At 46.9% G+C, this 27,862-nt stretch overlaps 1 protein-coding gene across 3 annotated transcripts in view; it reads left to right on the top strand.

Moving 5' to 3' along the window:
- Arfgef2 (ARF guanine nucleotide exchange factor 2) overlaps window positions 1-27,862 on the top strand; it is a 90,100-nt gene that overhangs the window by 26,229 nt on the left and 36,009 nt on the right. For 2 of the 3 annotated variants that reach the window (XM_005325231.5, XM_078051971.1), the window contains exons 7-23: window positions 5,193-5,261; window positions 7,108-7,259; window positions 10,402-10,532; window positions 12,454-12,688; window positions 13,261-13,360; window positions 14,485-14,624; window positions 16,291-16,399; window positions 16,962-17,145; window positions 18,152-18,263; window positions 18,699-18,904; window positions 20,712-20,796; window positions 20,934-21,105; window positions 21,781-21,932; window positions 22,978-23,106; window positions 24,352-24,510; window positions 25,281-25,428; window positions 26,864-26,963. In XM_005325231.5, the coding sequence (XP_005325288.1) occupies window positions 5,193-5,261; window positions 7,108-7,259; window positions 10,402-10,532; window positions 12,454-12,688; window positions 13,261-13,360; window positions 14,485-14,624; window positions 16,291-16,399; window positions 16,962-17,145; window positions 18,152-18,263; window positions 18,699-18,904; window positions 20,712-20,796; window positions 20,934-21,105; window positions 21,781-21,932; window positions 22,978-23,106; window positions 24,352-24,510; window positions 25,281-25,428; window positions 26,864-26,963 (2,383 nt within the window). The remainder of the gene's footprint in view (window positions 1-5,192; window positions 5,262-7,107; window positions 7,260-10,401; window positions 10,533-12,453; window positions 12,689-13,260; window positions 13,361-14,484; window positions 14,625-16,290; window positions 16,400-16,961; window positions 17,146-18,151; window positions 18,264-18,698; window positions 18,905-20,711; window positions 20,797-20,933; window positions 21,106-21,780; window positions 21,933-22,977; window positions 23,107-24,351; window positions 24,511-25,280; window positions 25,429-26,863; window positions 26,964-27,862) is intronic. The other variant, XM_013358601.4, reaches the window with a different exon arrangement.

The following is a 27,862-nucleotide window of genomic DNA, read 5'->3' as shown; positions in this document are numbered from 1 at the left end:
GTGCCAAGTTCCGTGTGATTGGCCCTCGCTTCTCTGTCCCCTTCTTACATCCTCTTTGCTGCCCAGTGCCTAGGTGCTTTTCTGGTTCCAGAAGGTTCTGCACTTCTCCTGCCAATACCTTTTGCTTAATGTCCCCTCCTCAGTCCCTCCCCTCTGTTCCTCCAGGCCTCTTGGTTCAGACTGCAGGAGGCTTCCTCATCACCCCTGCGGCTCCCTGTCCTCTCTGTCGCCTCGTCCCTTACTGAAGTACTGTGGTCACTTGTAGGATGCCGTGTTCAGCACCGTATCACCCACACCTTGGCAGGCCTGGTGCACACTCAGTGTGTAGCTTTTAATAATGGCGAAAAAATGTGAATTCTAGAATCAAGTGTCAGGTTGCTGAATAGGGCAACTTGAAGTTCTAACGAAGATAATGATTTGTAGGTTAATAGATGCTGTGGGTTTTTTATGTCAATCAGTTTTTATTGTGGTAAACATCTGTAACATAAAGCTTATTATTGAAACTTCTGTACGTGTAAGTTGATGGTTCTAAATTTGTCATTGCTGGACATTTGTTGGCATACTTGAGGGCTTTTCCCAGGGTCTTGAGAGTCAGACCACAAACCTGTGAAGAGTGGTCGGAACAGAGGTGCACAGTGTTTTTTAGAAGCGCTTCCAGTTCTCAGGATTTGGCTGTAAAGGAAGAACAAGTCCTTTGGAGACTAGTTGAGCAGCCCTAGAAGCCAAGGAGGAAGGACAGCAATGGCAGATGGTGGGGATGTTGCCCTGGGGAGCTGGTGTCCAGGGGTCAACCCGAGTGCCTCTCTGATAGAGACAGTCACACGCAGCCCTCCTGCAGCCAGTCCCCCCTGGCCACTCACTGCCAGGCCCTGTGCTTGCGGACCCAGCACTCGCCACACTCTCCTGTTGATGAACCAGGACTTCCCACGGCCTTCCCGGGGTCGTTTGCTTCCCCGGGTACCTTTCGTAGGTGGAGCGAAGACACCAGTAGACCTGAGCAGTTTCCTCTTTAGCAGTTAATTTTTATCCTACATTAATAAATCAGTAGTTGATTTGTCCATTTCAACTGCCCATCCAAAAAGTGGGTCAGATTGTAAATTCTCAAAATGATTTTTGAGTTCAAGACTCTGCCTGCCCGTGTGAACTCGGGGGCCTGGCCATCTGGACTCCCCTAGGTAGCCATGCCGTTTACTTCCTCACCACCCTCCTGGTTCCCCAGCTGCTCTTGTCCGTCCTTTAGAAGGCAGCTTTCTTGGGATGGAATCCACACGCCATCCACTCACCCTTGACAGTGTGCGAGCCAGTGCTGCTGGCCGAGCCACAGGCAGGCAGCAGTGGCCACAGTCAGTCTCAGGACGTTTTCATCACTCCCCGAAGAAACCCTGTGTCCCTCAGCACTTCCTCTTCCACTTGTCACTCCCAGAATTGGACAGTAGCGCCATACAGACAGTGTGCAGACTTGCCTGTGTGTTTCTGAATTTCTTAGCTCCCCTTTTCTTATTACATCTCATTCTTTAAAGGAAGAACAACCGACCCTTAAGTACTAGAAACAGAGAAGACTTATCTTCCCTCAGCCAATGTGGAGGCCCTGATCAGGCAGCCTCTGTGGGATCATGACTCTTGTTAGTAACTGTGTGACCCTTGGGCCTCAGTTTTCCCATCTTAAAATGGGGATACAGCTAATATTTACAAGTTTGTGAGATTAAATAAGGGTAGGGCCTGGCACTTAGGACTATGTGAGTCTTTTATTCTTTTTTTCTTCTCTTTCCTTGAGAAGAAGTCTCCCTTTGTTGCCTAGGCTAGTCTCAATTCCTGGACTCAAGTGATCCTCCTGCCTCAGCTTCCCAAGTGGTGGGAATACAGTCATCTGCCACCATGTCCAGTTTATGATTATCTTTTAAATAAATTTCATCTTAGCCAGGTGCTGTGAAGTACACCTGTAATCCCAGAGGCTTGGGAGGCTGAGGCAGGAGGATTACAATTTCAAAGCCAGCCTCAGCAACTAAATGGCGCCTATGCAACTTAGTGAGACCCTGGGGATGTGGCTCAGTGATTAAGCGCCCCTGGATTCAATCCCTAATACCAAAATAAATAAATACATGAATTCATTTCAGCTTAAAAAATGAGTTGGTTTAAAGAAAAATAGTAAATATTTCAGATGGTAACCAGGGGAGAAGGCGGTAGAGATGATGCGGTAGGATAAAATGAGCCTGGCTCCTTTGCGTGCTCGTACGAGATCTTCTGCTGTAGGAATTTTACGTTTTGTTGGCCAAAAGAGGAAGAAGTCTCAGGCTGACGCTCGACAAAAGTAGCCAAGTGCACCCCACGTCTTTGCACTGGTGCTGCGTTGGCGTCCCCTCACTGGACGTCCCCTCACTGTGGTGGACCTGCACCTGCGGTCAGCAGCCTTTCTCCTGTCACAGAACCATACTGCTGTGTGGTGGAGAGGACAGCTTCGCTGCCAGCAGAGGACAGCTTCGCTGCCAGCGTGTTTCCTTCATTATTCTTTCATTTACTAAGTGCTTGGACATTGGACCCGGCCGAGTCCCAGTTTCTAGGAAGCAGGCATGTCACACTTGATGTCCCCATATGTTCACAGCTGCCCTTGAGCTTCCATCTTTCTTCCCCTCCCCATCTTCTCCTGGCACTGTAGCCCGTGATAAAACTGACCTTCCCCTCAGCTTGGCTGTCAGCACCACGGATACGTGCTCCACATGCTTGGGGCAGGGCCAGGCCACAAGCCCTCAGCTTGTTGACCAAGGTGGGAGTGCTACCTGGCCGCCCGCCTGCTCCCTGCCCAGCTGAACAGAGCAGGGAGTGGAAGGCCTCCTCTCAGGTGCCTTCTGGTTTAGTCCTGTTCTTAGCATGTGACCTCTGTCTTTGTGGTTCAGCATGTTGCCATTTTTTTCTGGCAGGGGGAAGGAAGAGGGAAGGACTAGAGGATTCCTTCAGCCGAATCATCCTCTTTCCTAAAGAGAGGCCTGCTTGGAAGCCAGGATCGTTCCCAAGAACTTACGCTATCTCCTCAGTGGCCAGGACTTGGTCATGTGACCATCCTTTCCTGAAAGGAAGGCTGGGAAATATAGTCACATTTCTTTCCAAAATAAGATGAGGACCTGTTGGTTAGGAAGGGTGGGCTTAGGTAACTGGAGTGCCGGCCTCGGGGGTGCCCCTGCTGGCTAGAGAGGGAATGGCACCCAGGGTGTCTCCCACCAGAACCTGTTCAAGGTGACCGTCTTGTTTTGCTTGGACACAGTGTGTGAAACACATGGTGCCTAATCAGCAGTGTCAGGGTGGTGACTTCCCCAAGGAACCAGCAGAACCAATGTTTTTTTAAGTGTACTCTCTGCACCTTTCAAGTATTTGAATTGATTTGGTTGTCAAACACTGTCATAGCATGCTTAAAACTTAAACACATGGACTTCTTAGTGTTAATAAGCATCCAGAAGGGCCCCTCCCGAGGCCTGCAAGCCAGGTGTGCCCACCAGCCACCACTTAATGGCCCCGGTCTCACTTCCTAGCACCTCTCATAAAAGGAATCGGTGTTTTTGATGCTGCATGGAAGCAAGGTGCCATGTAGAAGCTGCTTTGAGAAGGAGAATACAGATTAAAAAACAGCCTTTATTAAATCATAGTATCAGAGGATGTTGGAACTGGAAAGAAACTTAGTCATGTGTTTACCAAATCATGGTGTAGGGTGAGATGGTTTTAGGTGGTTCACAGGTGAGCAGTTTTTAATAGTTACATGTTTATTTAAACCTGCATTTGGAAAACGTGATTAGTACATCAAACTGTTACTTTGTGGATTTTTTTTTGCATAAAGTGCGTTAATTTGAAGAGCACTGTTATATGAACCTCAGTTCATATAATCTGAGCAGCTCAGGAGGCTGAGGCAGGAGGATCGCAAGTTCAAAGCCAGCCTCAGCAAAAGCTAAGCAACTCTGTTGCTGTCTCTAAATAAGATACAAAATAGGTCTGGAGATGTGGCTCAGTGGTCAAGTGCCTCTAAGTTCAATCCTCTCTACCCTCACATCCAAAAAAAATCTTAAGTGGTGTGAGTGAATGTGGCAAGAACACGGGGTGGCATGAGAGGGACTGAAGTTCAGGGAACGCTAGTCCAATCTTAGTGTGGCTGCGGCTGTGGCCGGGGGTGGGGGTGGGGTTTCCCTGTTTCTTTTCAGTTCTTAGTGCCCCCTAAGAAAGGCGTGTGACATCGGCACCCCCGCGGTGCGCTCGGCCACTGAGCGTTAATTCTCTTCCGTTGAAGAGAAGACGCTGGCGCCGCCCTCCGGGGCCTGGTGGACCAGCACAACTCTCTGAAATGGTAGCTGGACTGAAAGTCCTCCTCCAGGCCGATTGTAAAAGGTTGTTTGGGTTTTGTCTGTTTAAGGTGGTGGCCTTTCTCGTCAGTGGGATATTTTGTAAATCAGTAATATTCACTTTTTTCTTTTTTGTGGTGCTGGGGTTTCAGCCAAGGGCCTCGTAATGGCAGGCCAGCGCTGTACCCTGAGCCACATCCCTGCCCCAGTTACGTGGACTTCTAAAAGTCTAGACAAAGTGGTTTGCTTCATAAACTGTTTGCCAAGACTAATTTTCAAAAAAAAGCTCTTGACCACATTATATTACATTGTGTGCATGTATGAATATTTAACAGGAGACCCCACTCAATGTTCAACTACAATGGACCAATTAAAAAATATGGGGGTGAAAAGAGGTGCCAAACTTCTTCCACTTAAATAGTTAACATTGTACAGAATGATTTTTTTTACAATTTAGCAAATCCTCAACTATTGTCTTGAAAATCTCGTGCTACATTCTGGGCTTACGTATGTGGACGGCCCAGCAGCAGAAGGTGTGTGACTTACCAAGACTGTTGGGAGCCGAGGTGAAGGCTCTGTTTGGGGGTGGTAGGGAAGCCCTGGGCCGACAGCTGGGACTCAGGAAGGAAGAGCGTACGGGCAGGGGTCTCAGCATTCCGGGAAGCGAAACTTGGAAGCAGAGCAGATGCTGCTGAGGATTTTGGAACTGGAGGGGATGTGTGCCTCGCCATGGTGGGATCAGGCCCTCGGCAGAACTCACTAGCGCCCTTTGCCTGGTGACTTTAGAGGAACATTGCTGTAATCTCCTTTCTCCCTTCCTTTTTTTCCTCTGGAAACACCTTCGCCTGTGCCTGTGTGTTTGGGCGTGTGTAGGGACTGACGATGGAGCCCAGGAGGTGGTAAAGGACATCTTAGAAGATGTAGTCACCTCTGCTGTGAAAGGTAAGAACCAAGGAGCACCCGCCCTTCCTAGCACCTCATTCCTCCTGGAGGTCTGCGGGCCAGTGCTTCAGGGTGGTGGTTGCTCTTCCCTGTCCAGAAAACTCGCGGAGCTCTGGGAACGCTAGCCGCCTGCCGCCCACCGCCCGCCCTCCTGCCTCTCACATGGGGTTCTCCTTGGCTTGGTCTCTGTGGAGTAGCTTGGTTCTGCTCACACTTGCACAGGGTTCAGAGAACGCCATCTGATCGTGCTAGAGTCCCTGCTCCCCAGGACATGCAGAGCAGCACTCCCTGTGCCTACTAAGCCAGGTGCCCAGGCTCTTCTGGCCGGGGTTTGTGAGCCCACAATCCCTGTCCTTTGCTGCTAAATTTTCTCAGATAGAATCGATGTGTCCAGGGCACAGCCCACATGTCAGTGGGTACTGAGTGTGCCATGTTGTTAGGTTCCCTTCAGCATTCTCTGTCTCAGGTCCGGTTTCAGTGGTGTTACCTGTGCCTAATTCAGAATGACAGGTCTTTGTTTTGTTTTTTGCCCCAAATCTCAGGTTTACTGGTATGTGTTGACTTGATTGCAATGACAATAAACCGCTAGTTGGGTAAGAAATAAAAACATTTTAGTGAGTTGCAATCAGCATTTTTTTAAATGAAAGGAAAAAAAAATAGAGTAGAGATGGTGTGAGTACACCCCGGGTAGTGATGCTGAGTATTGTTTCATGTACTGTGTTTTGGTTATTTATGTGCATATATCTGCATTGGGACTCAGTTTTAAAAATTAGTGTCCTGTTTTTACTTATTTATTTAGCAGTGCTGGGCGCAGTGGTACATGCAACCCAGGGCCCCATACATGCTAAGCAAGTGCTGTATCCCAGAACCATACCCCATGCTTTGGTCATGATTTGGAATCCACTTCTCTAAGCCCTATCCTTTTATTAAATTAGGGTGCCACAAGGCTATTTATAGATTCCATATTCATTTAACTCCTTGTGGAAATGTCTTTAAAATAGCACAGTTTTATTTCATACCCTTAAGTTTGTTTCTGGGTCTGCACAGGAAGTCATCATGTAATCAGGATTTGTTCTCATTCATTGCTATATCCCCCAACCCATGCCACAGCCCATCTCACCCAATAGGCACATGATAAATATTTGTTGAATGAATATATGCTTGGAAAACAGTTACTAAAGACTTGCTCATTAAGTTCTTTAGTGTTTCTCATATGTATAAAAAGCCAAATGATTCATTCCTCTTAGTTTCATTGTTCTGCTATTCACCAGTTACACTTTCCCTGAGTAAATGATGAAATCTTTTTAAAATTCTTTCTGATTTCATATGGCTGCCAGGAAGTTTAGGCCTGTGTTTTTCTCTGTAAGGCTTTCTTCTCTGATTCCTGTATTAATAGTCTTTTTTAAAAAATCTTTGCTTTTGGGGCTGGGGTTGTGGCTCAGTGGGGGGGGTACTTGTCTGGCATGTGTGAGGCACTGGGTTTGATTCTCAGCACCACATAAAAATCAATGAAGGTCCACCAACGACTGATGAAATATTTTTTAAAAAATCTTTGCTTTTTATGTTTAGCTCTTTCTAGTCTTTTTCAGAAGTGGGCAGGGTGGGCACAATTTCAGAGGCTCCACCGGTGGGTTGTGATACTGAGCCAGTGCATCACGCGTTGCTGTGGCCCTGGCGGTGAGGCTGTGAAGACAGACTGGCACACCTCCCGGGCCCAGTGCCCTGCCATCATAGCCAGCAGGAGAGGCACAGGACAAATGCAGCATCTGAGGGAGTGTGTATCTGGTACAGGCAGCCTTTTGGGGTACCAGCTGATTGGCAATGACTTTTGCACTTGTCTTTTAAGAAGCAGCAGAAAAGCATGGTCTGACAGACCCGGACAGGGTCCTGGGTGAACTGGAGTGCCAGGAATGTGCCATCCCCCCTGCAGTTGATGAAAACTCACAGACCAATGGCATAGCAGATGACAGACAGTCCTTGTCGTCAGCGGATAACCTGGTACGTTGGCTGTCAACCTGTTCAGAGGTTCCCGTTTTGTCCGTTTGTTTGTTCATTAGTTATTTAAAAGGGCAACTGTTGCCCCTGAGCTCAAGCCATCTTGCTGCCTCCGTCTGCTGCAGACTGAGACTGTAGGTACACGCTCCCCTGCTCAGTTTGCATGTCCATTTTCAGTCTTTCTTTTTGGTGAAAGAAGCAAGCAGCTGGGCGCTGTGGTGCACACCTGTGATCCCAGTGACCCTGGAGGCTGAAGCAGGAGGCTGAAGCAGGAGGCTTGCAAGTTCAGAGCCAGCCTCAGCAACCTAGTGAGACTTTGTCTCAAAACAGAAAGAACAAGGAAAGGCTGGGGATGTAGCTCAGTGGTAGAGCACCCCTGGTTTAATCAATCCCCAGTACCCCTGCCATGCACTCGCGCCATGCACGAGCGCAGGCGCGCACGTTCACAGACACGTACATAAAATAAGCAAGCTCTACTCAGTTATTAGTCTGATACTCTTCTTATTTGCAGGTTCAGTTCTTGGGATGTGTTAATGTTTGTTGTTTATGACATTGTTCTTAAACTTTTTTACTCACACTTTTAAAACCTTAAATTTCCTACCATTTTTCTTTCTTTCTTTTTTTAAAATATTTATTTTTAAGTTTTAGGTGGACATAGTATTTTTTTTTTTAATTTTCGTTTTTAATCTTTATTTTATTTATTTATTTTTTGTATGTGGTGCCGAGGATCGAACCCAGTGCCTCACACATGCGAGGCAAGTGCTCAACCACTGAGCTACAGCCCCGGCCCACAATATCTTTATTTTACATTTATGTGGTGCCAAGGATCGAACCCAGTGCCTCGTGCATGCTAGGCAAGCACTCTACCACTGAGTCACAACCCCAGCCCTCCTGCCATTTTTCTTCTTTCTCAAAATAATACACATTTGTTGTAGGGGGAAAAAAAAAAAGAAAATATAGAAAAGAATATAGTTCCTTCTGTTTTTTCCTCTCTGTGTTAGAAGGACTGGGCAAGTCAGTATCCTTCTAGACTTTTCTCCCTCTTGCATTTTATTTTCCTGCTTAAAGAGAATGATATAGTATACATGCTATTTTTAAAACATTTTTTATTTTTTAGTTACAAGTGAACACAATACCTTTATTTCATTTTTATGTGGTGCTGAGCATCGAGCCCAGTGCCTTACAGGTGCTAGGCAAGCGCTGTACCTCTGAGCTACAGCCCCGCCCTGTGCTATTTTTTGATCTGCTTTTGTTTCCTTTTTTGATGCTGGAATCAAACCCAGCGCCTCCTTCTTGCTAGGCTTTTCCTCGACCACAAAATGCTACCTGGTAACTTGCTAAAAACTTAAAGTATGTTTTGAAGGTCCTTTCAGGCACAACATACTTTAAGTTGCCAATCAGCTGGTACCCCAAAAGGCTGCCTGCACCAGATACACACTCACATTACCATTACTTTTAAATAGCTTCATTTTCCCCTTAAAAATTGTGTATGTAAACATCCAGAACAGGAAGTGATATGCTATGAGCTTTTCTGTTCTTTGCACCATTGTTTCTCAATTGTTTTCGTAATTGCACCCTTCCTGCCCCTAGGAACCTTCTTAGATATTTCTCCTAATCATTATCCCCCACTATGAAATTTTGATGCAGACAGTAAGTTGGATGCCTGTGTGTACTGTACATTTTCACCCTCCCCCCAAGACCAATCTTTCCCCTTGGAGTGTATCATTTCCCATGAATGCCCTCAAGGACACACATAAATCCCACACAGGACCTCGTGTCTGATACACTAGCTTGTCTTGGTTTGTTCTCTCAGCTCTTCATCATGGAAGTCTTTCTGTATCAGTACACAGAGGTCTACCTGAGTTTTGTCCAAGAGGCCAAGAAGCAGTGGATCTCATTAAATTTTTTAATGGCCATGTAAAGTCCATATGGATAGTAGGTTGTTAGAGTATTTAAGTTTCACCATAGATAGAACAGTTCATAATAAACATCCTTATAGGTAAATCTTGTGCATATCCATATGTCTTTTTTAAGGATAAATTGCTATAGCATATGTCTGGGTTAAGAATAGGAAACTTTGGGGCTGGAGGTATAGTTCAGTGGTAGAGCCCTTGTCTGCCATGTGCAAGGCCCTGTGTATGATCTCTAGCACCACAAAAATGAATGAATGAGTGAGTAAAATAAAGAATAAATGAGGGGCTGGGGTTGTGGCTCAGCGGTAGAGCGCTCGCCTACCACACGCGAGGCACTGGGTTTGATCCTTAGCATCACTTACAAATGAATAAATAAAATAAAGGTGTTGTGTCCAACTACAACTAAATAAAATAAAAAGAATAAATGAAAGAAAGTTAGAAATCTCTTTGTGTGTATGTGGTATTGAGGATGAAAACCCAGGGCTTCACGCATGCTTGGCAAATGCTCTACCACTGAACACATCCCCAGCTCAAGAGATAGGAACTAAGGCTTTTGATACTTACCACCAAATTAGTCTTCTGGGAAGATACTACTCAAATCCCTACTTATCCATACCCATTTTCTCATTCTTTTATTAAAACCGAGCTATAACATTTGTTCACTTCTTTACTGGTTTGATAGGAGAAAAATTCTGCCTTGATATTGGTAGTAAAGTTGTTTAGGTTCATTTGTCATTTGCATTTCTTGGTAAATTTGCATATTTGTGTTTTGATTTGTTTTGGTTTTGAATGCTTTGCATTTGAAAGGAGGTTTGCATATTTCCTTAAAGAAATTTGAAGAGCTTTTATATGTGAAGGATACTAATCCTTATTATATATGTCTACTTTTAATTTGTAAATGTAGCTTACTCTTTTTGAGTTTGTTAAAATGCCATATGATTTTTCTTTTTATCTTACAACACTGTTAGAAAACTTTTCTCACCCAAGCTAATATAATTGACTATAATTTAGATTTTTTGATAAACTTTTGATCACTTCTTTTTAACCATCCATGTCAACTTTTCGAAGGATAAGAAACAAGGTTTAGAGCTGCTTCGATGACTCCCCCAGCACCTATTTTGCCATATTTTAACCTCCCCTAATACCCCTTCACCTCCCTTTTGAATAATATAGGAGTTTAAATTTTCATGCGACAGTTTCATTCTCCCTTTCTTTTCTTGATTCCACCTTAGGAGGCAGATGTGCAAGGGCACCACGTGGCCGCCAGGTTCTCTCACATCCTGCAGAAGGACGCCTTCTTGGTGTTTCGCTCCCTGTGCAAGCTGTCCATGAAGCCCCTTGGGGAAGGCCCCCCAGACCCCAAGTAAGTGCACAGCAGTTGTCCATGTCGGTGCCTGGGGTCCAGGAGCGCAGGCTCTGTGCCTGTCCTTCCTGGCTTCCCACAAGTCCATGGCTCCGCAGCTCTTCAGGCCCTGCCTCCCTGCCCTCCTTTCCTGTTGAATCGTCTGTCTCCACTAACCAAGATTTTGCCTAGTTTTTTTTTTTCTTGGTTTTTATCTTTAAAACAATCAGTATATTGGGGCTGAGGTTGTGGCTCAGAAGTAGAGTGCTTGCTTGGCATGTGGGGCACTGGGTTCAATCCTCAGCACCACATGAAAATAAAGGTACTGCATCCACCTACAACTAAAAAATAAATATTGAAACAATCCAATCAGTATATAGAAGATATACCTTCTTTTTAACTTACTAATAGATTGTGGGGGAGCGGGTACTGGAAATTGAACCTAGGAGTGCTTTGCCACTGAGCTAAGTCCCTAGTCCCTTTTTTTTTTTTTTGAGACAGGGTCTCACCAAGGTGCTAAGGCTGGTTTTGAACAGAATCTTGCTGCCTCAGCCTCCTGAATTGCCATTATTACAGATCACAGGTGTGTACCACACCTGGCCTAATTTAATCTTCTGATGGGGATATGGAGGAACAGAGTGCTTGTAGAATATGTGCCCTGCCCTGTTTGGAAACTTGTGTTTCATGGATAAAGATTTAAGCACCAGATTCAACCCAGGGAAGCCAAATGCTTCTCTGTAGTGAATACACAAGCCTCAGGGCGTGCCTGCTGTGAGGTGAAGGGTGCAGAGGCTGGCCAGAGAGAGCTCCTCCATAGGAGTGGCGGACTAGCCTCAATTCCCAGGACCCCCACTCTAATCTATCAGCAAGTAAAAAAAGAAGGTACATCTTCTATATACCAACTATTTTTAAGTTATAAACCAAGAATCAGCCTGCAAGATTGATTAAGTGAAATGAGATGGATGTTGCCCTGAGCACAGGCCCTTGCACTTTATAGTCACTGTTGTTAGTACTGCTCATTAATAATCCTCAGTTCTTTTATTATGAATGCTCTGGCTGGGTGCTGTGGCACATGCCTGTAATCCCAGCAGCTGGGGAGGCTGAGGCAGGAGGATTGCAAATTCAAAGCCAGCCTCAGTAAAAGTGAGGCTTTAAGCAACTCAGTGAGACCCTGTCTCTAAATAAAATACAAAATAGGGCTGGGGATGTGGCTCAGTGGTCAAGTGCCCAGAGTTCAATCCCTGGTACCAAACCAAAACGAAAGAATGCTTCTTGGGGCTGGGGCTCGGTGGTAGAGCGCTGGCCTACCATGTGTCAGGCACTGGGTTCGGTCCCCAGCACATAAAAATAAATAAATAAAGGTATTGAGTCCATTATAACTTAAAAAAAAAAAATTGAAATAGAATGCTGCAGGTATGGTGACAAATGTTAGGAACATTTCTTACCATAACAGTCTTACCATATTTTTCCATGTCTTACCATCCCTGATCTCAGGGAAGGGGTGGAAGGAGGCTTGTGAGGCTGGTGGAGAGAACAGCATCCTCCTGGGTGGAGAGAGTGGAGGGTGGGTGAGGTCTCTGCCTCTCACAGATGATGCGAGGTCCTGACTGCGGCTCGTCAGCTGCAGAACTGGCTCTCCAGACGCACTAGTCACTCACTTTGCTCCTGTTCCTCTGCCTGCTCTCTGTTAGGAGACAAAAGAATAGGAATTAGCCACTTTTGTTCCCAAAGGGCCTGCAGGTACCAGGAGCCCCCACCTCTGCCCTGTGCCCTCTGCCCTGTCCCCTCTGCCCTCCCTCTCCTGACGTTCAGGTGCAGTGGCTAACTTAACCCGCAGCCTCACAAGGTCCTGCGCACAGTGGAGGAGCAGGCAGGGCCTCCCAGGAGACACCTGGAACAGTTCCTCTTCTAGAGCTGTCATTGTTTCCACTCTCTTTGCCAGATCCCACGAGCTGCGGTCCAAGGTGGTTTCCCTGCAGCTGCTCTTGTCCGTGTTGCAGAACGCCGGTCCCGTCTTCAGGACACACGAGATGTTCATCAATGCGATCAAGCAGTATCTCTGTGTGGCCTTGTCCAAAAACGGCGTCTCTTCAGTGCCTGATGTCTTTGAGCTCTCTCTCGCCATTTTTCTTACTCTTCTTTCAAACTTTAAAATGCACTTGAAAATGCAGATAGAGGTACGGACTCCAAGTTCATTTTTTCTTACTTGATGACATTTGTGCCAGATGAGAAACCCACCAGCACTAAAGTTATACAGTCTGTTTGCTGGCACTCGGGAGAGGAATTTTTGAATCAGTGAGAGAATATCTTTCACTGGTAAAAGTTCTGCCCCCAACTCTTGTGCACCATCCATTTTGATCAGAGGTTTAAGGTGTGTGGCTTGTGTGCTGGGCTCAGTCCCTCCATCTGTTTGTTCTGTGGATCATTTGAAATAATTTGAATGAGTTGCCAAATTGAGAAATCATATTTTACACAAAAATTTACATTTCTGGTTTCTCTCAAAAAATCAGGAACACAGATGGTCCTGGGTTTGCATGTGGCAGTTCTGGGCGGGAGCCTAGCATTGGCCGCTTCCTGACAGGGCCTGGCCCTGTGAGCTGCCCCCTGGTCAGGCCAGGGTTCCCAGGCTCTTGAGCAGGAAGTATGTGCCTCTTGTCTCTGTGCAGGCCACTTTCCGTACAGGATCAGGGTGTTTGACTCCTAACCCAAACTGTTAATTAGCATCCTCTTTTGTCTCCATGTTGTTTAGGTTTTTTTCAAAGAGATTTTCCTGAACATTCTAGAAACGTCCACAAGTTCTTTTGAGCACAGGTGGATGGTCATTCAGACCCTGACGAGGATCTGTGCAGGTACGCTCCCCGAGGCGTCTTCCCTCAGAGCACTCAGACCAAGACCGTGACCCGCTCTGCGGAGCTTTAAGAGGTGCTGGGAGGGTCCTTCCCTGAAAGGCCACTTTGGCCTGATGAGAGCCCACTTACTCCTCTTCTAAAGAATGACTGGCTCAGTCCATTTTCTTTTTCTTTCTTTTTTTTTTTTTTTAAGTGAGGTAACTTTTTTTTTATAGCTTTATTTTATTCATTTATTTTTATGTGGTGTGGAGGATTGAACCCAGGCCCTCACACGGGTTAGGCAAGTGCTCTACCGCTGAGCCCCAGCCCCAGCTCAGGCCATTTTCCCAAGACTTTCTGGTATTGACACTACAAGTCCTGTGTCCCAGAAACCCCCTAATCCCGGCACACTGGGACACCTGGCCATCGTACCTGCAACTTGTTGTGTGGCCAACCGTGACTGGGTGTGAGGTGAATTTGGAATGCCTTACGCCACGCAGTTAGGCATGGGACTTCAAACTAAGCATCGCACTTGTCGGCCATCTAACCTAACTGCGCTCCACAGTGACTCTGGGGCATGGGTAGGGCAGTTATAGGTAGGGCAGTTATTAGCCCCTTCCTTCTTTGTTTCTGCCCTGCTGGGGGTCGAATCCAAGGCCTCCGTGTTCTAGGCAGGTACTGAACCACTTCCTGAGCCCCATTAACCCTTCTTTTTTGTGGGAGACTGAACCCCGGGGGCATTTTACCACTGAGCCACATCTCCTGCCCTTTTTGTTTTTTATTTTGAGACAGGACTTGCTGAATTGCTTAGGACCTTGTTAAATTGTTGAAGCGGGCCTCCTTCCTGAGCCTCCCGAGTCACTGGGATTACAGGCATGTGCCATCATGCCTGGCGTAGCTCCTTTTCTGAAGAGGAAATTCAACCTTGCATTGCTGGGACCAACTGCTGAGGTTTTGGTTAGCGTAGAGGCAGGCCTGAAACCACCCGTCCCAGTACTTCTGCTGTGTCTTTCCTGAATAAGGCTTAGCCACCTGATCAGTTCTCGGAAAATTTTTTGGCAAAGAAGTCTTGTTTAAACAATAAGAAAGTATAACTGCTGTTTGTCTTTGATCAGAATTCTGATACTCGTATGTTATTTTCCAAGATGCCCAGTGTGTTGTGGATATTTATGTCAACTATGACTGTGACCTAAATGCTGCTAACATTTTCGAGCGTCTAGTGAATGATTTATCCAAAATTGCTCAGGGAAGAAGTGGCCATGAGTTGGGAATGACACCTCTGCAGGTAAGATACATTCTCTCATTTCACGCAACGTTTACTGGGCACCACCACACACCAGGCACTGGCGGGGAGTGAGGGGACGAGGAGATGGGGGACATGGCGTGAACAGCACGGAGCTCACATGAGCACGCACACAGCTCCTGCTGTCGTGGGGTCACTGCGAGGAAGGCAGTCAGCACTGCAGAGAGCAATAAGCAGGACCATCGAGAAGAAGCACTGGACATGGGGGGTTGGGATAAGTGAAGGGGTCATCAAGTGGTGTCCCTGAGAAGGTGACACTGACCTGAGACCCCCAGTCACCTTCCAGCAGTAGTGTGGAGAGCAGGACCGCAGCCTGTGTATGGGGGAGGACTGCCTGTTGGTGGGAAGTTGCCATATGATTGAAGTGCCATCGAGGAAAGAGGGGTCCTTAGAGCCCCTGATCGTGGGTTCACAGGGTCTTTGCACCCTGGAATGGGGCACAGGATTCTGGCTTTTTTCTTGAATAAGGTCATAATTTTTATCAGACTGACAGATCTGTGCTGCCTCTAATGTGGTTATGAATCTAAAATGTGCCCTTTTTTTAAAAGATAATCTATAACCTGTAATTTTTTATTTAAAAAATTCTACTTATTTTTAAAAATCAGTGTTTTCGGCGGGTGGAGCTGGGGTTGTGGCTCAGTGGTAGAGTGCTCACCTAGCATGTGCGAGCCCTGAGTTCGATCCTTAGCACCACATATAAATAAATGAATTAAATAAAGATATTGTGTCCATCTAAGAAATGAATTTTTTTTTTTTATTAATATTTAATATTTATTTTTTAGTTCTCGGCAGACACAACATCTTTGTTGGTATGTGGTGCTGAGGATCGAACCCGGGCCGCACGCATGCCAGGCGAGCGCGCTACCGCTTGAGCCACATCCCCAGCCCAGAAATGAATTTTTTAAAAAAAAAAAATCGGTGTTTTCATTGTAGTGTGAACCTTAAAGTAGAACACATCTGCAAGTTTTTAGGGGATAAATTCTGTTCAAAATAACTCTTGCTGCATAATTCCAGGTTTTTTTCTCTCTTTTCAGGGTTATGGTTTAAGACCCTGTTATTTAAAGTTTTCAGGTTTTTCTTTTAATTCCACAAGCAATGAATGAGAATTTTCTTATTTTTTTTCAAATATGTTTTAGTTGTAGATGGACACAATACCTCAATTTATTTATTTTCATATGGTGCTAAGGGTTGAATCCTGTGCCTTACAAGATGTGAGCGCTCTACCACTGAGCCCCAGCTCTAGCCCTGAGAACTTTCTTTTCTTTTTTAAAGATTTTTTCTTTTAGTTGTTGATAGACCTTTATTATTTATTTATATGCGGTGCTGAGAATCAAACCCAGTGCCTCACACGTGCCAAGCAAGTGCACTACTGCTGAGCCCCAGCCCCAGCCACTCCCACCCCCCAGAACTCTCTCTTAAACTTTGTTGACCTTAGGACAACGCGCAGCTGGTGTTGTACTGGGATGTTTGCAGTGAACACCTGAGGAGAGGCCAGGTGCTGATGTGACTTAACATGTATTGTACCCTGTTGCCTTTCCCTGGGTTTCATCCTTCAGTACTGATACCGCTGATTCCCTGATGTGTGAGCCCCTGGACGCCTGTTCTTGGCTTACCTGCACCTCTGTGCTGTGTCACTTTTGTTCTGTAGGAGCTGAGTCTGAGGAAAAAAGGCCTGGAGTGCCTTGTGTCCATTCTCAAGTGCATGGTGGAGTGGAGCAAGGACCTGTACGTGAATCCCAACCACCAGGCCAGCCTCGGTGAGCGCCCCCGCCTGCCTCTTCCCGCAGGGTCGGGTCGGTGGTCCTGGAACCAGGCACCCACTCTGCAGCTCACACCCGTGGTGTTTTAAAGGTTTTGCGGTTTCATGGGACTGGAGTGTTGGAGGAGCAGTGTGACGCTTTTGTTCCTCTTTGCTGGTAGCTTCCCTTCCCTCAGTGATTCCAGGTCCTTTATGACATGCCAGTTTCTCCTGTGAGTGTGTCTGTCTCTGTGACTTTCTATTCTATTCTGTTGACTTGTTCATTCTTGCACGAACGCCACGCTCTCTAAATTGTCCGAGCTGTGTCAGTCTGGATGCCTGGGGGAGCGGGGCCTGTTCTGCTCTCTATTCACTGTTCACATCCTCTTACTTTTTTGTGTGAAGTTTTGAATTTGTTCTTCAGGTTCCATGAAAAAACGTTTCTGATGGTCTAAGGTTCGTGCTGTGATCCTAGAGCAGAGATTGTTTGACGTGGGCTGGGGGACCCTGCCTAGTACTTGTGGGGCCATGGCTGTACTCCATCTGCTCACCTGGTGTCCTCTGTTTCTACGTCACTGCAGGTCAGGAGAGGCTCACAGATCAGGAAATGGGGGATGGCAAAGGCCTGGACATGGCCAGAAGGAGCAGTGTGACGTCCATGGAGTCCACGGTGTCCTCTGGGACCCAGACAACTGTTCAGGATGACCCGGAGCAGTTCGAGGTCATCAAGCAACAGAAGGAAATCATCGAACATGGCATCGAGCTGTGAGTGTGGCTGCCGCTCTGGCAACCCCCTTTAGCCTTGTCACCACCACCTGAATCACACTAGGCTTCCTGCTGACCTCACTCCCGCTAAGTCCCCTGAGCCACACCATGGGCTCTTGGTCCTCAGACACCTCCATCTGTTTCGCCACCGAGCCCTCCTTGGAATGCTGGGCTCTTGACCCCTCAGATGAGGCAGAGTTCCCCCTCAGAGAGGCCTCGGACCACACCTTCTAAACAAGCCCTGAGGCCCCCTCTGTGTCTTTCAGACTCGCCACTTTGCACTGACACAAACCTCACTCTTTAGTGCAAGGCCAGGTAAAAAGTTAGTTTACATTAGCAAGCTTTGCCTTCCTTTAATAGGAAACATAAAGTAACGTACCTAGATTATATGTTTCTTAAGGAAAGGAAAATCAAAAATAAAAGAAGAACAAAGAAAAGGAAATCCCAAAGTGGACAGTCTGCGTTATTGTGGTGAATCTCAGGGAGGGATCCAGCCTCCTCTGTCTGTCTGCTTTACCACCCGAGGCACATGATTGTCATCTTCAGGGTTGCCTCATGGATAAGGATGACTGCTGGAGCACTAGCCTTCACACATACATTCCAGAGAGGAAGAAGGGAGGAAGGGCCAAAGGAGCGGCCTTGGTCAGCTTCATTTAAGGAGACTTCCCAGAAGTACTGACACCATTTCTGCTTCTATCTGGCTTGAACTTCCATGTTCCATGTCTAGGGAGCCAGGGAGATGCAGGTTTTCTTCCACTGAACAGCTAGAGTCCTGTTACTGGTGAAGAAGGGGAGAGTGGCTGTGGGGTGACAGCCATCAGACTCTGTTGTTGCTCAGTCAGAAGCGAAGTTGGAGTTTGGAAAAGCTACTGGGCCGCACAGGACCTTGCTGACTTATATATGATGGCTTGTTCACGGTGATGTGTGTAATTACCCCAGGTACCAGCTCTGTCTGTGCTCTGGGTTTTGAAATAAGCCTCCTGTGTCCCATCTCTTCTTGAAACAGCTTCAACAAGAAACCCAAGAGGGGCATCCAGTTTCTCCAGGAGCAGGGCATGCTGGGAACGACGGTGGAAGACATCGCCCAGTTCCTGCATCAGGAGGAGCGCTTGGATTCTGTGAGTCTGGGGCTGTGACTTGCAGGAGTTTCTGCTTTGTGCTTCTGCGCCCTCCTAGCTGGAACCTCAGGACGAGCTGACGCTGCCTGTGGTCCGCTGGGCCCACCTTCCACCAGTGTCACACATGTTCCTCGTCACAGCCGTGAGAGGAAACGAGCCGCCCAGCAGGCGGTGGCTTATTTGGTGGAACTGTCAGAAATGTCCCTTAGCTGGCCCCATCTGCCCCTGCCCCTCTCGTAAGGCAGCCCAGTGAGGGCTCCCCGCACTGTTGAGTCTCTTGCCCGTCCTCCTCGTCCTCCCTCCGCGGCAGCAGCCCGGGTCTGGAAGCAGGAGGCAGTTCAGCCTGTTGTGGACATTCAGGGCCTGGTCCCGGGGGCAGTGTCCTCTGCTGTGGGTTCTTATTTGAAGTGAGCGAGTGTGTTCTGCGTGTTTCAGACCCAGGTGGGCGATTTTCTGGGAGACGGCACGAGGTTCAACAAGGAGGTGATGTACGCCTACGTGGACCAGCTGGACTTCTGTGAGAAGGAGTTCGTCTCTGCCCTGCGGACGTTCCTGGAAGGTTTCCGCCTCCCTGGGGAAGCCCAGAAGATTGACCGGCTGATGGAGAAGTTTGCTGCTAGATACATAGAGTGCAACCAGGGGTGAGCCCCCCTCCAGCCTGGCACCTCAGCTTTTTGCCTCAGGACACGAGTCTTGATCTGCTTGGGGTGTGGGTTTAATCTTTCTAAATCTGTGCCAAGCAACTAAGGTTTCTGTTCACTGCGGACCTGGCTTTGTGCTCACGGATTGTCTCACAGCAGCCTTGTTCGTGTCCCCATTCTGTTGACAAGGAGATTGGGGAACAGGGGGGTTAAGTAACTCACCTGAGATGACACAGCTAAAGCCCAGGCTATTAACTACTTCACTGTTTTGTTGTTGTTGTTTTGTTTTGTTGGGTACCAGGGATTGGTACCAGGGGCATTGTACCACTGAGCCACACCTTTATATTTTTATTTTGAGACAGGGTCTCACTAAATTGTTGAGGTTGGCCTCGAACTTGTGGTCATCCTGCCTCCTAAACTGGCCACCCTAGTTTAAAAAGTATAATTTTGTAAGTTGAGAGGAGGTAATTGGGTGCTGCTTTTCTAATCAAGAATAGCTCCCTGATTTAATGTATGGACTGGATCTGAAGGTTTTGGGTTTGTTTGGTTGCTTACTGATCAACAAGCTGTAGAAATGGCTGAGTAACTTCAATCCCCACAAGTATGTGATTGCATCTTGAGTTCTTTTTGGTGGGTGGCTGTCTTGCATGCCCTGCACCTGGTCAGTGGCAAGCCTGGGTGGCCTCCCTGTTTTATAGATGAGCTACCTGTCAAAAACTAACCAGCTAGTAAGCAGCTGGGCTGAGCCTGGGTGTGTCCTAACTCACAGGTGTGTGCTCTTCCCACCACTCCTGGAGTGAACGTCTGAACACACTGGATTACGTGAGGATGATGAGGAATTATTCAGTGGGAACATTCTGATAATAATTTTGCCTCTCAATTCCATTTTCATATTAATTGGTCCTCTCCTCTGAGTGTGTGGTCAGCTGTCCTCAGGAGATGACCTGAGCAGCAAAAGTGGCATCTGGTTCACTTTACTGTGAAGGCATAATTAGATGTCACACCCTGTATGGACCTGGAAGCCTTGCTCTTTTATCCCTGCTCCAAGTATGTGCCCTAGTTGTGTCTCATTGTGCATCCTTGACACCCCTCCTTTTCCTATTGGGGCAGTTAGGACAGACCAGTTTTGCTGGCCACATGTTATAGGAGGCTACACATCAACTTCTTTGTGTCTTTCTCTTATTGTGTAAGGCAAAAAAAGCATGGCCCAGGGTGTTCTGCAAAGGTTTTTTTTTTTTTTTAATTTGCGCCAGGCATGGTGGCCCTGTAATCCCAGTGGCTGAGGAGGCTGAGGCAGGAAGAGTGAGAGTTCACAGCCAGCCTCAGCAACTTAGCAAGGCCCTAAGCAACTTAGTGAGACCCTGTCTCAGAACAAAAAATAAAAAGGGCTGGGAGGGGCTGGGGTCATAGCTCAGTGGTAGAACGCTTGCCTAGCATATGTGAGGCACTGGGTTCGATCTTCTCAACACCACATAAAAATAAATAAATACAAGTATTGTGTGCATCTACAACTAAAATTTAAAAAGCAGGGGTCTCGAAACATTCTCAGAGACCTCCCAGGTTCAATCCCCAGAACCAAAAACAATAATAATAATAATAAAATAACATTGAAGCAACTTTCTTCAAAGAAGCCTAGACTCTAACTAAGACGTATCCTTAGTTAGCTGTTTCCATGCTTGGTGATGGTGAAAGCATGGCTACTGTCACACACTAGGCTCCAGGTGGAGCACGGGCCGCCTCCAGTGAGCACTGTGCCTTCCAGAAGCGTCTGTGCCACTGTCCTTTACATGAGGCTCTTTCCTTGCAGGCAGACTCTGTTTGCTAGTGCCGACACGGCGTACGTCCTGGCCTACTCCATCATCATGCTCACGACAGACTTGCACAGCCCTCAGGTACTCGCTCCAGGGCCCGGGTTCTGTGGCAGATAAGGAGGAGGTTTGGGCTAACAATTTTTTGGGGGAGGGACTTTGTATTATTTGGGGGCAACTGAATATTTTTTAAATGGTCTTTATATTCTTTAAAATTTCAGGTAAAAAATAAAATGACAAAAGAACAGTATATTAAAATGAATCGAGGTATTAATGATAGTAAAGATCTACCAGAAGAATATCTCTCCAGCATCTACGAAGAGATAGAAGGCAAGAAAATTGCAATGAAAGAAACAAAAGAGCACACCATGGCAACCAAATCCACCAAGCAGAGTAAGGTCCAATGGCAACAGGGCCCCTACGCTAGCTCTGCGGGGTGTCAGGGGTGTGGTTAATTAGGTTGGTGGTGAATTAATTTGCATATTAAGTATCTGAGTAGGAAGTGTGATTAATTATTATAATTATAATTATGTTGGTTCTTTCATAATATCACTATCTTGCTAAGTTTTGATTAGGAACAAAGGGGAATTTAAAATAAGTAATCAGGGAACTTAATTATCTTCCAAAAACATATTCCTTAAAACTTAGCTTTAATTTCAGTGGTGATTGTGCCATACTTGATTAGAATTTGATTAATCAGGGACTTGTGAAGCTGTCAGTTTCTCTGAGTGTCAGTGGAGTTCAGGGTGGGGAGTGCAGGGTGGTGAGTGCAGGCCTTGGACCTGTGCTGCTGGATCAAGTCCTAGTAATGGCCGGCTGGTGTCTGTGTAGGAGGGATTCTTGAACTCCATAGACATTCAGCAGAGAATGGGGTCTTTGGTTAATTAGTGGTGTCTTTGTGACTTTGAGCAAGTCTCCCAACTTCTCTGGCTTGTTTTTTCCCAACTGTAAAGTGGTGATAATATCCATAAGGCCCATGAGATGGAGCGATTGCTGTGCACCTTTTAAGTGGCTCCTGGCATGGGCAGTCCCCAGCCAGCTGCTGCTCACGCTCAGGCTTCTTCACAGATGTGGCCAGTGAGAAGCAGCGGCGGCTGCTCTATAACTTGGAGATGGAGCAGATGGCTAAAACGGCCAAAGCGCTGATGGAGGCCGTGAGCCACGCCAAAGCCCCCTTCACCAGCGCCACACACTTGGACCACGTCCGGCCCATGTTCAAAGTGAGTGTTCTGAGGGGTTTGGCGAGTCTGGCTAGACCCAGTGCTGGACTTGTCCAGCTGGAAGGTGACCTGCAGGACCCCAGTGTTAAGGAGATGGCAGGAGGAAAGGCCCAGTTGGGGTGCTTCTTGTCTGAGCAGGAACTAACGCAACTCTCTCGCGTTGTCCTTTGGTGATGCTGGGAAAGCTCCAGCACCACACTGGACTCTGTCATCAGACCATCTGGCTTTGAGTTCTGGCTTTGTCACTTTGTCACTGTATTGCCTTGGCCAGTTGGCTCCCCCTCCCCGTTCATCATCTGTAAAATGGGGACATATAGGACTGCTGTGAGGGCAGCCAGGGAGGGGGTTGAATGAATTAGTGAATAGTTATTTGGGCTGTAGAGGAAAGGACAGTGTTATTGGGACATCTCACCTCAGTGGCCTCAGTTTATCAGATGAGTTTAGGTGAAAGAAAAAGACAGTAGATGAAATCTGTATGTTAAATATATCTTTAAAAGAAATATGTTCTGCCTACATAGCACATAATTTTTTATAAGTTTTTATAAAAACTGTTACTGTCCTGTTAGGTAATTAATTCTGGACTTCCATGACCTTATTTCTAAGGAATTCATTTGAAAGTTGGAGAAAAAAGTTAAGTCTAGATAATTTGAAATGGGAGCCTTTCAGTAAACTCAGTTTATAGTCCATATGTCTCTTGAAGGTTTTATTTTGCACCATTGGTAATGGCTGGCTGGTGTCTACGTGAGGAGGGATTCTTGAACTCCATAGACATTCAGCGGGGAATAGGGTCTTTGGTTGATTAGTGGTATCTGCCATATACCCAGGAGGGGCAGTGGTGCTCGTCCTTCCTTTTGAATCGAGTGTTCAGTAACTAGCAAGCCTGTAGTGATAGGAGGGACTGCCTTACCTTGGGAGGGGGACAGATTGAAATCTAAATAGCAGTGAACTTGACACCCCGGCTCTCCCCCTAACCTACAACATGTCCTGCAAGAACACTTCCCACGCTGACATTCTGGCTATTATTGAAACCTGCCTTCTCTGGTAGCTGGTGTGGACGCCGCTGCTGGCAGCCTACAGCATTGGACTACAGAACTGTGACGACACTGAAGTGGCCTCCCTGTGTTTGGAAGGCATCCGCTGTGCCATCCGAATTGCCTGCATCTTTGGGATGCAGGTGAGTGGAGTGTGTGTGCGCTCTGTTCCTGTAGAGTCATCAAAAGCCAGACACTGTCGGAAACTTCTCGGTGAGCCAGCATCTTAGCACACTGCTGGCTTCTTCCCCTTGCTCTGTGTTGACCACAACCCCATCAGGGGAGGATGCTGGAGATTTAGATCAAAGCCTTTTTTTTTTTTTCCCCTTCAGTGCTGAGGATTGAACTCAGGCACTCTGCCACTGAGTCGCATCCCCAGCCCTATTTTAAATTGTATTTAGAGACAGGGTCTCACTGAGTTGCTTAGCACCCTGCTTTTACTAAGGCTGGATTTGAACTCACGATCCTCCTGCCTCAGCCTCCCAAGCTATTGGGATTACAGGGTGTGCCACCACACCCAGCCTAGATCGAAACTTTTTTTAACCATGAATAGGACCCAGGCTACTTGATGCCTGACTTACTGCCTTGGTTCTTAAAATACGTTTATTCTGAGGGGTGTAGCTAAATGGTAGAATGCATTGCCAGTATGCATTTGACCTTGGGTTCAGGCCCCAACACCTCCTGCAAAATTGCTTTTTCCTCTTAAAATCCATTTTTATTATAATTTCCCATTTTTTTCTCTGGCAAAACATAGTTGAATGCAAAGTGAATGTCTGTGAATCTTTTTGGAATCTTAAAAAGTTCAGTGAAGAGATGAAATACAATTCTAAAGCTGTTATGGAAGTTGTCATAGAAGGTTGTCAGTCCTTTGCATTACTTTCTAAGTCAGTAGTAGTTTTACCCATTTGTTTGAAACAAACAAATAAAACCCAGTCTTCTATTTCTCTTCATTTTACAGTTAGGTTTTTTATGTGCCAGGCTTTGAAGTCAGTCATGGTTTCAAACCCAGCTCTGGTGCTTCTCTGGCCCTGTGCCCTGGCCCAGCTAACTTGTAAGACATTGCTCATATCCTTACTCGTACACTTGACAAAATGAACTGCCTCACAGGATTGTGTAGATACTGGAGTCTATGTATTGGCTCTTGGCCTTCAACAAACCTTGGAACACAGGACAGGTCAACGTGCTTGAGGTCAGGTGGGTTGAGCTAGTTCTCAGTGTGGCAGTGCCCAGGGAGCCTCGGGGGTGTCCAGTAGCAGGACACCGGCGCGGATGGTGTGCTGATGTGCAGAAGGCCTGCTGTGTGCCTGTGGACATTGCTTCAGCCCAGCCCCGCAGACGGGAAGGTGGCTGCACTGGGCTGGACTCAGGTTCTCCTGGGTTTCTTGCAGCTGGAACGAGATGCCTACGTTCAGGCCCTGGCTCGCTTCTCCCTGCTGACGGCCAGCTCCAGCATCACAGAGATGAAGCAAAAAAACATCGACACCATAAAGACACTTATTACCGTGGCTCACACGGACGGCAACTACCTCGGGAACTCTTGGCACGAGGTGGGTCTTTTGCCTTTCCCAGGGTTGCTTCCTCCGGGTCTGTTCCATTTTTTCCTGAGAGCAAGCCTAACTTCCTCATGAATCTGAAAGATAGCCAGGAAGACGGTTAACAATGCCCTCTTACACTTAACGCAGGGGAGAATGAGCAACTAGGGTGCAATGCCAAGAAGTGGTGAGTGCTCAGGAGACCTTTACATAGGACCAGGGGGTGGTGATGGGAGCGGGGTCAGGAGAGCCAGGAAGCTCTCTCCGGGGCTGATCTGGGAATCCACGGGGTAGGCACTCCATGTAAGGAATGGCAGGAGCAAAGGCCCTGGGTGGGACCAGCGGTGGCAAGGGGAAGAGTCCTGTGCAGGCCAGGGAGGCTGGTGTGTTGTGGATGGCGGGGCAGCGGATGGGGTGGGGGCGGGGCAGACTATGTGGAGGGGTGGAATCCTCTGCTCCACTCAAATTGTTTCCTCTGTTAAATCCGTGCCAAGTTATATAAACTTCAGAATGGCGGAATCCCAGCATACCAACTTCGGTGTATTGGTCTCTTGTTTTTAATAATTAGAAAGAGGTAGCGTACTGGTGGTCTGTCTTCTCAGGACTCTTGCTGCTGCTTGGCCAGTCCTTTTGCCCTCTAGGGGAAGCACCCTTAGCCCTCAATTTGCTCTTACGTGGAAGGCGCTGGGTTCAGAGAATGCCTGGATGGCTGGCGTAGGGAGCAGCGCCCTTCCAGCCTGCGCCCTGCGTGGTGGGAGCTCATGTCTTCACTGCCCTTTCCTCAGATCTTGAAATGCATCAGCCAGCTGGAGCTCGCTCAGCTGATAGGAACCGGGGTGAAGACCCGCTACCTGTCTGGGACTGGGCGCGAAAGAGAAGGGAGCCTGAAAGGCCACGTGTTGGCAGGAGAAGAGTTCATGGGCCTCGGCCTCGGTAAGACAGCAAGCCCCACGGCTGGCCGCCACAGACTTGCAAGCTAACCGGCATGAAGCCCTTTTTGTCTCGTCAGGACTGTCCCGTAAACCGTCTCTTCCTTATGCGCCCGCTGACAGCATGTCTGTGAACGCAGGTGGACGTGCTGCCTCAGCTCCTGATTGTGCTTGATTGTTGAGTAAAGTGTCTATTTTACCAAAATCCGCAGGGTGCATTACTGTTCTTTTTGTTCCTGTAACATCCCGGGAGGAAGCCTTCGTGCTTTCTGAAGCCCACGCCAGTTTCTGGTGTGAGAGGCCACACCTGTGAGTCTCTAGAACTGGAGAGTAGATCCCGCATCTCATCAAGTTCCTGGGGGCTTTGTTAAACAGGGTGCTAGCTCAAGTGGAGTTATTTCTGGCTCCACAGTGGGTTGAGAGATTCTTCTGTCAGTGATGTACAGAATAACAGATGGTCAAGTTCTGAGCACTCAGCTTCTATGTATATATGAGAGTGTGTGTGAGTGTGTGTGTGTGTGTATAACTTTTTTTTTTTTTTTTGGTGCTGGGGTTTGAACCCAGGGCCTTGTGCATGCGAGGCAGGCACTCTATCAACTGAGCTATATCCCCTGCCCCTCTGTTTATATTTTAACTTGGTTAATCCTCTTAACAACCCAGTGGCATTGGAAGTCTTATCCTCCCTGTTTTGTGATTGAGAAAACTGAAGCCCAGGGTGAGTGACTTGAGCAAGGTCACACGGCAGGGAAGTAGCAGAGGCAGGGTTCAAGCCTCTTCGTCCAAATGCAGGGAAGAGGCTGCTAGAGCCTGTGTGTGTGTGGTTGATAAGAAGAAGAGAGTAATTTGTCTTCACTGTACCTTCACCCTCTCCCAGTCCTGGGGATTGAACCCACACATGTTAGGTGAGCACACCACCAGCCCCTCTCCACTTATTTTGAGACAGGTGCTTGCTAAACTGCTTAGGCTGGCCTTGAACTTGCAATCCTCCTGCCTCGGGCTCTAGAGCACAGGGGTTGGAGCAGCACAAGTCAGCAGATAAAAGCCTGGGCTCTTGGGAAGCGAGGGTGTGACAGACCTACCTCTCAGGATGCTTGTGAGGGTGGCTGCACTGACACCAGAGCACGCCAGGCATCCAGCAGATGGGAGCCATTGCGGGTTCCGGAGCTCTGCGCGAGTGTTGAATCTATTTGGTTTTCTTAAACATGGGCCTTCAATACTATAAAAAGGTAAAATACTGTATAGAGATTGGGAGGTGGCTGGTACCAAACAAGGGAGCTTGTAAATAAGGGCGTGTTTTAAATACCAAAACATGTGTGATTGTATTCTATCATCAATGGGTTTTTGTTTCTGCCTCTTGTCTCTGCATGTTGATGCAAAGGATACTTTGTTGTAAATCCGTGCCTCTATGAAGTTTGCTAATTTTGTGCATTGTGTTCCAGGCAATTTGGTGAGTGGTGGCGTGGATAAAAGACAGATGGCCAGCTTCCAGGAGTCTGTGGGTGAGACCAGCTCACAGAGTGTGGTTGTCGCCGTGGACAGGTAATGATTCTCTTCTCTAGTAAGGCTGGACTACCCCGTGATTTGAATGGGGTCCTCTGTGTAGTGACTGGGCATGATGACTCCTAATTTGTTGGCTATGCTGTTGGCTCTAGAAAGACAAAAGATGGCAGGGTGGGGGTTGTAGCTCAGAGGTAGAGCACTTGCCTGACATGTGTGAGGCACTGGGTTCCATCCCAGGAACCACGTAAAAATAAACAAATAAAGGTATTGTGTCCATCCTACACCTACAAAAATATTTTTAAAAAAGATGGTGCACATGACCCAACTATCAGTAACTGTCACCTTTCTTCAAATTTTGACCTTGAATTGCATTGTGCCTTTTTAAAAAATTATAATTTTAACATTGTAACATCACAAATGAGCTTTTGCTCATACTGATGTTTAAATTACCATGTTTTCTTAGTGGAAGTTACTTTTAAAAAATCTCAGAAGAGTTTGGGATTGAAAGCATACTCATGAGTGAAAATTGGCCCAAGTTTGAGTTTCCATGAATTCTTCCTCAAAGCCTTTCCACTATTTGTTTACTTGAAACTTGGCCTAACAATCCAGGAGAGATATAGGTATTCTTATTTGAAGATACTTGTGATGTTCAAGTGCTTAATAAAATAGGGATTTCCTTAAAATCAATAAACTCCTAAAAATTACATTGAATGAATATCAAAGGAACCACTGCTTATCCTGTTTAATGACCTCTACCAGGACATTAAATATGGTTAGTTCTGGGGTGTTAGCAGTACAGACTTTTTACATAATTTGGATTATTCTTGGAATAATCTTTTACTGTTATAAACTTTTGTCTGCTTAATCACCTTGTTCCAGTTGCTTCTTTGCTTTTTTTTCAACAAAGATATTGTCTGTGGCATAATTTTGACAGTTTT

The sequence above is a fragment of the Ictidomys tridecemlineatus genome, chromosome 5 (assembly GCF_052094955.1).
Source record: "Ictidomys tridecemlineatus isolate mIctTri1 chromosome 5, mIctTri1.hap1, whole genome shotgun sequence".
NCBI classification, from domain to species: Eukaryota; Metazoa; Chordata; class Mammalia; order Rodentia; family Sciuridae; genus Ictidomys; species Ictidomys tridecemlineatus.
Note: the sequence above shows the minus strand (reverse complement) of the source record. Positions and strands in the feature narration are given on the sequence as shown.